A 12,169-nucleotide genomic window follows, 5' to 3' on the forward strand; every position below is an offset into this window, starting at 1 on the left:
GATATGTGTAGAATCTTAAAACCTTCCACAGACTATTAATATATGAAAGAGAGCCACATGAGGTCAGATAGACTGGAACATGCCAACTCCTTATTCCCAAGTAGGTCAATTTTATATTCCATCCATGAGATGTATCCACTATAGAGATGAGTCCATCACCTTCTGGGGGTTTGAGATGAATAAAGAGATATTTTATAGGAATTATCCCATACGTTCACTAAAAAACAGAAGGTCTAATCAAGGACATATTTCTCACGGTATTCAACATATAAAGTCCACAGGAGAAATTCCAAAAGAAGTGTCTAACAACCACTCTGGAGAATGATGCCAAATTCCATTATTTTAATTGGGGCCAAGTAGATAATAAACAATGCCACCAGAATACAAAGAATTGATTCAAGTGTCCATCACAAATAAGGTGCATATGTATCCCCTCAAGCAAAAGTCTTGGATAGTAAACCTTAAAATCTGTTTGTACAGTCATGGCCAAAAATATTGGCACCCCTGCATTTCTGTCAGATAATGCACCACTTCGGGCAGAAAATTGTTGCAATTACAAATGTTTAGGCATTCTCATGTTTATTTCTTTTGTTTCTATTGGTATGACACAACAAAAGTGGAGAAACAAAAAGCCAAATCTGACACATTCCATGCAAAACTCCAAAAATGGACTGGACAAAATTAATGGCACCTTCTCCAAATTGCAAGAAATAATTGCATTCCAAGTTTTTGTGGAAAAGCATAGACAATCTCAAGGTGACAAGTCCATCTCTAGAGTTCCTAATGTTCCCGTGTCCACTGTGCGCAACATTGTCAAGAAGTTTACAGCCCATGGCACTGCAGCTAATCTTCCTGGACGTGGACAAAAGAGAACAATTGATCAAAGATTGCAATGAAGGATTGTTCGAATGGTGGATAAAGACCCTCGGATCAAATTCCACACAAATTCAAGCTGACCTTCAGGCACAGGGTAAAACTGTTGCGGCTCGCACTATATGTCGCCATCTGAATAAAAAGGGATGCTATGGTAGGAGACCCAGGAAAACCACACTGCTGACACAGAAACATAAAAAAGCTAGATTGGAGTTTGCAAAAACTTACCTGAGGAAGCCAAAATCCTTTTGGGAGAATGTGCTGTGAACAGACAAAACAAAATTACAGCTTTTTGGTAAGCCCATCATTCTACTATTTTCAGAAAAAGAAAGGAGGCCTTTAAAGAAAACAATACAGTCCCTACAGTCAAACATGGTGGAGGTTCACTGATGTTTTGGAGTTCCTTTGCTGCTTCAGGCACTGAATGTCTTGACTGTGTGCATGGCATTATGAAATCTGAAGACTACCAAAGAATTCTGGGGTGCAATGTAGGTCCTAGTGTCAGAAAATTGGATCTCCGTCAGAGGTCATGGGTCTTACAGCAGGACACTGACCCAAAGCACATGTCAAAAAGCACCCAGAAATGGTTTCAGACAAAGCGCTGGAGAGTACTGGACTGGACAGCAGTGAGTCTAGATGTGAATCCCATAGAGCAGTGGTCCCCAACCCCCCGGGCCGCGGACCGGTACCGGTCCGTGGATCAAATGGTAATGTGGAATGTGTCAGGTTTGGCTTTTTTTTTTATTCTCTCCACTTTTTTGTGTTATACCAATACAAAAAAAGGAAATAAACATGAGAATGCCTAAACATTTGTATTTGCCATAATGTTCTGCGCACAGAGGTGCATTATCTGAGAGAAATGCAGGGGTGCCAATATTTTTGGCCATGACTGTATATGTAGCACCCTGTAAGCAAGAGTGCTTAGTAAATTTAGTGTTGTCAGATTGTATTTAGTCTGATGCTGATCTATAGTGTATGCTCATTTGGTTTCCCCTAAGCAATCTGTTATCATTTGCCTGCTGCTGGGTGTATCCTTGCCAAAGAGCAGAGCAACCAATAAGGGATTGTTCTCTGTGTCTCCATGGCCAATCACTAGGGGGTTCATGGCCAGTGATGCATGCTGGGAGAGGACATAAATATTCAGGGTGGACTATGTGAGGTTCTCTTCCTCCCCTGGGCCCTGCCTGGGGGGAGACTGCTATGGACTGGGGGACTAGCCATGTGCTCACATTGAGGCCTGAGTCTGGGGCCCAGTGATTACTACTGATACTAAGGATGAAGATGACTGGATGGATGACTCAAATACTGCTCAGCCAGGTGGCCTGAGTCTGGGGCCCAGTGGTTACTACTGATACTAAGGATGAAGATGACTGGATGAAGATGACTGGATGGATGACTCAAATACTGCTCAGCCAGGTGCTCTAAACACAGATTGCCCTATCTGGCTTAAAGGCCTGTGAATGCCACCAGCTACTGTGTTCTACTAATTAAAGGAGTCTACACCAGCCTGGATGATCCTGACCCTGAACCTCTCTCTCCCAGAAGTTCTTTAATAAAATTCCCCAGCTTGCTGAAATCCCTAGACAGGCTATGGAAGACCCGTTCATTCCAGCGTCTCCTTAGGCAGTGAGCGCTACATACTGTATAGTTGGACTTTTTCAATGCATAACATATCATACCCAGGTATTATGTTCAAGTTTTAATATAGGGTCAGAATATTGTGTTGTGGGGAATGCACAGGCATCATAATCCACATCTAGAGATATCAGCATGAAAAGCTCATTTAAAGTGAGCAGATATCAAAGGTGGATCTCACCAGGTCCAAATCTCAAAGGAGAATTTTGCCATACAATAAATAAGGAGCAACAAGTAGTATCTGACTTTACTGTATATCACAGTGGAGCTTGAGGTGACGCTAAACTCAGAAGTTAAATCTTAAACCCAACCGCTCCCGCCGAACACTCACCACAAAATACGAATTTAAACAGATAGGCGGGGCCAAATATAAACAGATGGGTGGAGCCCACTCACTCCGCCCATTTGATTTTTTTATGCCATGACTGAACTGTCAGTGAACCCCCTGCTTCGGCTGCCTTCAGTTGTTGTATGGACTATGGTGAATAGTCCCCCTGCATGAGTGCCTCCATCAGCTAGCTGGCTTCTGTGAAGGTACCCTGCGTGCTCATTCCCGGCTGTGCCCGCAGTAGCTGTGTGCGCCCATAGACACACACAACCGTGCGGCAGGCCACGCCCCTCCTCTCCACCCAACAGTTTGATTGATGGCAGAAGGAGCCTATGGTTCCTCTGCCCTCAGTATCCTACCGCCGCAACCAGGAAGTTCACGGAAGGGAGGATTGCCTCAGGACCAGTGGCGGGACATCGGTGACACAGGTTGAGCGTGGAGGGGACAAGGGACAGAAAAAGGTACTGGGCAGTTTTTACACTAAAGCAGAGAATGCATTAAGGTAAAAAAATCCCCAGACAGTAATACTACTTTAAGCTATCTATATATATATATATATATATATATATAAAAAGTAGTTGCTATGTTGGTTAGTCCAAACTAAATTAACTCAAATTAACCCACAGGTATAAATTATAAACACTCAAATGCAAAAGCATCATACAGTAGGTGACAATGTGCTATGATTAAGCACAAGTATGAGTGAAACATGTTAGAGATTTTGTCTGAGACATACAGTATCTGCCTTCATAGGATCCACATCAATGCGAACCCGCAGCTAATCTCCAGACCACACCCACTTTTAAATACACCTACAAAATCACCCTCGCATTTGTAGCCCCACCACAAACCACATCCCCATTTTTAGACATGCCCTCAAATAATTGGTCACATACTTTTGGAACAAGAGGCAGACATTCAAAGTATAAAGACAAAATAAACAGAGTTCAAATAAGAGGAACTTAAATATGCATGCATAGTTGGGACGCCTTGAAGGTATAAAGAAAGTTGCACATAAAAAGCATAGCTATTAAAGTGGGTGTTGCTTCATATTGTATGGCATATAGCGTGGTAGTAAAATAGGCCCCAGAACTCTTCACCGCCAGTATCACTACAATTCCAACATTCTGCACCCCTTGTTTTCCCACTACCTCAACATCTGCAGCCCTTGCATCTCCAATAGCCCAACATGTTGCACCCCCTGCATCCCTACTACCCCAACAATATGTGCCTCTTAATTCCCAATACATTGTACCCCTGCATTCCCCACTAACCCAGATGCTGCACCCCCTGCATCCCCCATATTGTTCTTAAACAGCTATGTGTACCTACATCCCTTGGTTTATCTGATCACCAGGAGTAGGTTAGTCTCCTACAGAATGCATCAGGGTCAGTGGTGTATTCTGGTTTGGGGCTGCCCTAGGCAAGGCACAACTAGTTCCGCTATTAGCATAGCAGGAAAGCTGTGGTCTCAGGGGGGCTGTGCAAGATCTGTGGTGAGCTCTGTGAGGTCTATGGACTGCAGCGCCCCCTATGGATCCTGCAAAGCTCACCATAGATCCTGCAAAGCCCACCACAAATCCTGCAAAGCCCACCACAGATCCTGCAAAGCCCACCACAGATCCTGAAAAGCCCCCACAGATCCTGCAGAGACCCCTGAGACCCTGCAGTCTGCCGGATCTCAGGGGGGCTGTGCAGGATCTGTGGTGGGCTGTGCGGGATTTGTGGTGGGCTGTGCAGAATCTATGCTGGGCCCTCCCAGCACAGTCGTCCTCCTACCTGGCATGGGAAACCCAGCCTCCCCCAGCTGCCTCGGCGTCCAGTCGTCAAAGCTTCGCCGCTCGACTGGAGCCTCTGCAACGTCTCCCGCCTTCACCATCGCCATATCCTCCATTGCAGTCTTCGGCCCCCCGCCTCCTCCGTCCCCTGTCTCCTCCTGCTCCCCCGCCCGCCGCTTCTTCCCCGTTCACATTAGGCAGCCAGGCTGCTGGTTTCTGTGCAGCCTGTCTGCCTAAATGTTTTTGGGGGCGGCATTTTTTCCGCCCCCCCTGGAGTCTGCCGCCCGAGGCAATCGCCTTGTTTGCCTCGCGGCAGATACGCCCCTGATCAGGGTATGGGTGCTTTAGCATAACAGGGTATGTAGAATGAGATGCAAAGGACCAGTTGTAAAAGCATAGGAGCAATATAAAGCAAACATGCTCTGTCAGTAAAAAAATCATATCAAGCATTTCACCAAGCTCCACAAATGTAAAGGTCTGCCCAAAGAAAGTCTTTTACCTAGCAGAAGTGGAATTGATGCTGATGGGACTGTTGGATTTTGCTGAGCTTGTTCCACTGCCTCCCCCATTCTACAGCAGCAAAAACAGTCCATCTGTACCGTCCCCTCTCTCCTGTTTCCACAGCTCCCCTCTGCAAGGAGAGGCTGCCCATTTCTGAGCTAGGTATGAGACTGTTGTACCCCAGAGCCAACAGATGCCCCCATTTGATGCAAATCCCCATGCTTCATACTGTGCATGCTAACACATTATGTCTAAAATCTCTAGGAGGCATTTTTGTTTTTTATTCCCAATCCCTTTACTTCCTTAAGTCTATCAAATGAATCTGAAGGCTTCAAAATGCAGAGCATTCATTTGAAAACACATGGCAACACACACACACATCGCATATAGTATGGTGTGAACAAACCTTTAAAGTGAACCTGTGCCCAGATCATACACACTAAAGTATTTACATGTTCTGAACAAGCAATAAAAGCACTTTAAGGATTCACGCACACGGGTGTATTACAGAGCAAATACAGACGCATTGTCATAACTATAAGATATACCTGTAGTTGCGGTGTCTGGTAGCCAAAGCTGCTGCGGTTTTCTGTCCATAGCAATGCATGAGCTGAAAATGCTCTTCTCGGGTGTGTACTCGCAAATTTTATACTCAGTGTTGAAAACGTTTTGCCTTGGAAATGCTTATTGTCCGCATTTCTGAATGTGAACTGATATTTCACTCCTCATCCATCTTTTGCTGTTTTGACCCCACTGGGGTAATTTATGGTTTTGCACTTTAGTGATAATATACTATTATCCTAGGTGTCATGGAACTATTGAACCTCATGTAAGGATGACTCCAGTCGCCTTCTTCGCATTATTATTAGTACCTATATGACCTCTACGGCAGCGACCCCAACCTTTTTGGCACCAGGTACCGATTTCGGGGAAGAAAATGCTCAGCAATGTAAAGAATAGTAATTTGTATTCTCATATAAATGATTGCTCAGCATCAGTGCCATATACAAACAAACAATCAGCAGAATGCATGGTCATTCACTAACTTTAGGGCCACACACAATAAGGCAGACGTTCCTCAGCTCGGCTCCCGCTCTGTCATCCAAACCGTAAATATGATTCCGCCGCTGCACTGTGGATGAGCGGAGTGATCTGGCAGGAGGCAGAGGCAGCTTATGCACGCACAGTTCCTTGCAGCCGTGCACATCGCTTTTCCAAGCGGCTGCAAGGCACTGTGCGTGCCTGAGCCGCCTCTGCCTCCTGCCAGATCACTCCGCCCATCCACAGTGCAGCGGCAGAATCATCTTTACAATTTGGCTGACAGAGCGGAAGCCGAGCTGAGTAAAAGCTGTGGATGTGGGCCCTAGGTGTCACAGTGGGCCCTGGACAGTTGCCCACTTTGCCCATTGGGGAGCGGGACTGCCGAGGAGACTGCCAGCAGCTTCGGCCCAGTTCCTTACAGGCCACGGACCAGTCTGTGGCCCGGGGATTGGGGAACCCTGGCTAACGGACTGATACTGTAGTAGAACATTACAGACATCAAATACGTTCCAGAAAGGGTATGACTATTTCATGCTGTATATTGTTGTTCTACTGTGCAATGCTTGCCTTTAGCACTGGCCTAAACCGATTGTAACCTGTTTTATAAAAAAAAGAATTTACAAACAAAACTCTCACCCCGTGCCCCTGAAACTGCTGGTACCAGCACTTACAGACGTACATCCGGGTACAGAGTTTTCTGTGCATACATTCATATGGATAGAAAAACATAGCAACTGTGGCTCCCAGGTGCCTCAAATACAGGCTTATTTTACAGTGTATGAAAATACGCTTGCACACGTGAATCAGCCCTTACAGTGTTGAAGAAAGAAAAGTAGCTAATATACTCATATATTGTATAGAGCCATTAAAGAGAATAGGCAAACATTGACAGTATTTATAATCTTAGTGAACTCTAGGTTGAACCCACAGGAACAGGTTTTCCAAGTAAAGTGTCTCTTTCCCATGCATTATCCTCCAATAGACTGTCTCTGTCCTTTTCTGCTGCAATTTTATAAGTTCTTTCCACCATAAATGATAACCCCGTCTAAACAGCATGAATTAAAAGTACCTGACTTTCCCGGAAAACCCCCCTCTGATGAACATTTTCTTTAATTAATTGCCTTTCTAGTGCTGAGTTAATAAAGCGCTCCCCAAACTACGTATCTTGCCAGCTGATCTGCTGAGTGCTGTAAACTGCCCCCTACAATGAGAAGGCCCTGCATGCAGCGTTCTCTCATCACGCCGGAGGTAAACACTGTATAGAGTAGCAGTGGGTGCCAGGTACTAAAACACAGAGCTCAGGAAAATAAATGTACAAAAATGTGATTTTTGTAGTCGGATACATATTAAATATTGCATATTATTATTAATTTGTAGTATCAGTTTAAATCAATGGGTTTAGGGTCTTTTTCAGGTTTTCAGGGATACATCTGTACCCCTGTTATTTACAAGGCTCAATAGCTCAAGCTGGAATTGACCCACATTAATGAATACATCAGAGCAGTGACCCCCCTCCCCCCGCTCTCTCTTTGCACCCCTTTTTCCAAGGTTGCAAATATTTCATACCTCCTCAGCAAGACCTTCATCCTCTCACTGTATTTTACAGTTATCTTGAGATAGAAAAGTATACGGCTAGTGTTACATGATGGCCTTGTTACAGAACAGAGAATAATTCCACTAAAAAATCTTTCACTTTTAATAGTTCTTGAAAATGACTTGCTAATAGTAATGAACATGTCTGTACTACTAGGACAAAGGTGTTCATATCCCTATATAGCCCGTATGTGTACAATTTAGCAATATATAGTATATATTATTGCTGTACAGATATTATTATGCACCATGCAGCATCTGGAAAAGGAGATCTTTCTGGGTCTAAAGTGTATGTGTGGCCCAAACTTATTTTCTTAGTTTTAGGAGGAGTGGGGAATCCCTGTCAGGTTTTTACCACCATCTGAAAAAATGCTTTTCTTTAGTAGAATGGGGAAGGCTAAACCCCTGGTCAGATTTTCATTTCCCTGTCGCTGATTTTGCCTCATTTCCGATCTGGGGAAACCAATTTCAGTTGGACAGGAAGTGATGCTAATTCTTTCCAACGGAGCAGTAAAACCTGAGAGGTGTTCTTATCCATCCACACTCTACTTAAATCTAAAAAAAACCCAACAACACTGTTTTTCCTGTGCCATCTCAATTTTTCCTCACTTATAATGAACTCTAGATATGCTTGCTGGCATTGGGATTAGGAGACATGCAATGGTCTGATCTCCATCTTCCCTGTACTGCCTTACACTATATTGCCAAAAGTATTGGGACACCCCTCCAAATGATTGGATTCAGGTCTTCCAATTACCTCCAAGGTGTATAGAATCAACCACCTAGGCATGCAGACTGCTTCTACAAACATTTGTGAAAGAATGGGTCGCTCTCAGGAGCTCAGTGAATTCAAGAGTAGTACCGTGATAGGTTGCCACCTGTGCAAAAAGCCCATCCGTGAAATGTCCTTGCTGTTTGTGTTATTATAACAACCTGGAAGCAACTGGGAACAACAGCAACTCAGCCATGAAGTGGTAGGCCATGTAAAATGACAGAGCGGGATAAGCGCATGCTGAAGCGCCAACTGTCTGCAGAGTCAATAGCTACAGACCTCCAAACTTCGTGTGGCCCTCATATTGGCACAACAACAGTGCGTAGAGAGCTTCATGGAATGGGTTTCCATGGCTGAGCAGCTGCATCCAAGCCTTACATCACCAAGTGCAATGCAAAGCGTCGGATGCAGTGGTGTAAAGCACACCGCCACTGGACTCTGTCTGGCAATCCAATGGGCATGTCTGGGTTTGGCGGTTGCCAGGAGGGCAGTACTTCCCTGACTGCATTGTGCAAAATGTAAAATTTGGTGTAGGGGGGGATTATGGTGTGCGGTTTCTTGTCAGGGGTTGGGCTTGGCCCCTTATTTCCAGTGAAGGGAACTCTTAAGGCATCAGCATACCAAGACATTTTGGACAATTTCATGTTCCCAACTTTGTGGAAACAGTTTGGGGATGGCCCCTTCCTGTTCCAACATGACTGCGCACCAGTGTACAAAGCAAAGTCCATAAAGACATGGATGAGCGAGTTTGGGGTGGAGGAACTTGACTGGCCTGCACACAGTCCTGACCTCAAACAGATAGAACACCTTTGGGATGAATTAGAGCGAAGACTGCGAGCCAGGCCTTCTCGTTCAACATCAGTACCTGACCTCACAAATGCGCTTCTGGAAGAATGGTCAAACATTCCCATAGACACACTGCTAAACCTTGTGGAAGGCCTTCCCAGAAGAGTTGAAGCTGTTATAGCTGTGTCACAATCCAGCAAGGTGCACCGACCGGGCACAACCCTGACAAGCTGCAAAGGGTGGGCCAACTCAATATTGAATGCTACGGACTAATACTGGGATGCCATTAAAGTTTTTTGTGTCTAAAGGCAGGCGTCCCAATACTTTTGGCAATATAGTGTATCTGTGTATTTTCCCACTTTACTTGTACTTTTACATGTGTCAGAATATTTCCCTATGCAAATGCAACTGAACATTATTTGACAACGCCCCCATACCTAGTCATAGGGGGGCTGACGATAAGTTTTACAGACAATGATCAAAACCTGAGAGAGGAGTGGCACAGAAAAATATAATTTCCCTTGGGGTACTCCCTGGGGAAGGGGTAATGGGACCTGCTACCTGTCATCATATTTAGGCCTGAGTTACTGGGGACTCTAGGGCCTGACCAACTATCATGGTATAGTATTAATCCTTTGTGCCACCATTTGTAGGCCTGAAAACTAGAAAGTGCTCAGTCTTTATCAGGTACCTCTGTTAATGAGGTTTAGGTATCATTGGTGATACTTCCAGGTTGCAGTTCTTGGGTTTACCATACTGACCGTGGAGTATGGTGACAGACCACAATAGCAAAATACCAAACTGTCAGACCAGAAAAAGGTCTGGGCAGGTGAATTCAGGGAGATTTGTAACAGAAGCTTAAGACAGGCAGCATTCAGAGTTATAATACAGACAGGAGCTTTTAAGGCTTTTTTTTTTTTTATAGAAAAAGGATAAATATTTACTTTTTTTAAATTTCAGTTTTTCCGATTTTTTGAATCAGGAATTTGTTTTGTCTTAAAAGAAAATATGAATAAGAGAAATAACACGTGCTTCACGTATAATTTAGCTTGACCACTGAGAAAATTACATTTTTTTCTGAATAAGAAATGGAAATCCCAGAAAACATTCAGTCTAACCTACTTCTTCTTTACTGTACATTACATTTCCATTGGTCCGTTTGGTGCAGACACACGCTGAAAGTCTTCAGCTGCCTTGTAAAGGCGATGTCTGGGCTTCTGTCGTGTTGCTGTACCTTTAAGGAGGAAAGGGCTGCCTCCAGATGTGCCCGCTCTCTGAATTGCTATACATTTCCTTCGGGAAAACTCCATTCATTCCAAACTTAATTAAATGAAAATGATAATCAAATGACATTTCCAACAATTGCCAAGTCCCTGATGGCATTATCGAACATTCTGATGGGGTTTTTCCAGACAAACTTTCCTTTGAAAAGCTACCCGTGTATACCCTACTTAAGGCTAGCCATGGATTCTTTAGGACTGTTATGTGGAAGCAAGGAGAGAGCAGTCCAAAGATTCTGGACCAAAAAGAGATCGATTTAGGACAGAATCACTATTTGTGGTACATGCCTTCCCTATGAAGCACCTATTGATGTAGGCTGGATTTAACTTTTTAATTCTGGTAGAAACCCAGTAGCAGGATATAGCTTTATAAGTCAGTTCCGTAGTCAGTACGTTAAAGCCTAAGCATAGTTTTTCCAGTTCTGTTGATGGTCCCCCTGCCCTAATGAGACTGGGGGAACAAATCATTGTGTCCCATTTACAGATGCAGCCTTGTTCCTGTGACCAGCATTGGAAACGACTAACACAAAAGCATACATACATTGTAAAAATATAGCCTTAAAAGTGTATATACTTTGTACACTATCAGATGGTTAAGACAGTACTGCATGTAGTAAGCTAAATTAGAAAGCAACATATAGCAATCTCCCATTTACTGGATACTGTTCAAGCCCAACTGATTGCCGTTGCCTGACATATTCCGAAACTGATCAAAGAAAACAATTCACATTTTAAGCATGATAATATACCATACCCGTGGCAGTTTCATGTCATTGATATCCCAGTTATTAGCTTTGCTTTGAGACAGAAGGACTTCTGGTTCCATTTCAGAATCCCTCGTATACACGAGTTATTGCTGGGGGTCCAGTCAAGACAACTCGCTTTAAGCTAGATCTGACCACATCCAAGCAGTTGTGACAAGGAAGTCACTTCCTAAAGCTACTGTAATAAATGACACAAACAGCACACTAAAAGGGAAAATAACTTCTCGCCTTGCCAGAAAAACTTGTTTTAGAGGCTGTTTTACAAAACTTATAATGAACCTGTAAGGATACAAATATGGGTGCTGCCACTGCTCATTAACATTTAAAGGTGTAGGCTGTGGAGCTATTTGCTACCTACCTAGTCTCTGACTTAGAGCAAGTATGCAGACAGTGAAGTCCTGCCTGCTTGTTACAGGTCAATGACACACTAGATAGTGAAGGCAGTTTATGGTTGACAAGTCAGCAATGGTAGTTTCCACATGTCTACATTCCAACGTTCAAGGGCCAAGCAAAAGTGTATACATCCAAATAGAAATAATAGCAAAAGAAATGTTCCTCTGGCGCTGACAGCCAGCAACCATCTCAATCTTCAATTAGACTGGCCCCAGGGGTGCTGCTCCTCCTCAGATCGGAAAGCTCTCGTCCATACATACAACAAAAACACAAAACAGAGTGGCCACCCTGCGCGGTACTGATTAATATTTAATAATAGCTTAGAACAAAAGGGCTACTCACAAATGTAGCGGTATTTAACACTTGTCAATAAGACTCCAGGGATGTAATGATGATTTGTAAACATACATATTAACGCACTGCTC

At 43.9% G+C, this 12,169-nt stretch overlaps 1 protein-coding gene across 1 annotated transcript in view; it reads right to left on the reverse strand.

Moving 5' to 3' along the window:
• Positions 1-11,478, reverse strand: part of GCM1 (glial cells missing homolog 1) — a 38,177-nt gene extending 26,699 nt beyond the window's left edge. The window contains exon 1 of the mRNA XM_018558867.1: positions 11,342-11,478. Within this exon, the coding sequence (XP_018414369.1) occupies positions 11,342-11,413 (72 nt within the window). The 5' untranslated portion in view covers positions 11,414-11,478. The remainder of the gene's footprint in view (positions 1-11,341) is intronic.
• Between the last annotated feature and the right edge of the window lie 691 nt (positions 11,479-12,169).

The sequence above is a fragment of the Nanorana parkeri genome, unplaced genomic scaffold (genome assembly GCF_000935625.1).
Source record: "Nanorana parkeri isolate BGI_ZX_2015 unplaced genomic scaffold, ASM93562v1 scaffold364, whole genome shotgun sequence".
Classification (NCBI taxonomy): domain Eukaryota; kingdom Metazoa; phylum Chordata; class Amphibia; order Anura; family Dicroglossidae; genus Nanorana; species Nanorana parkeri.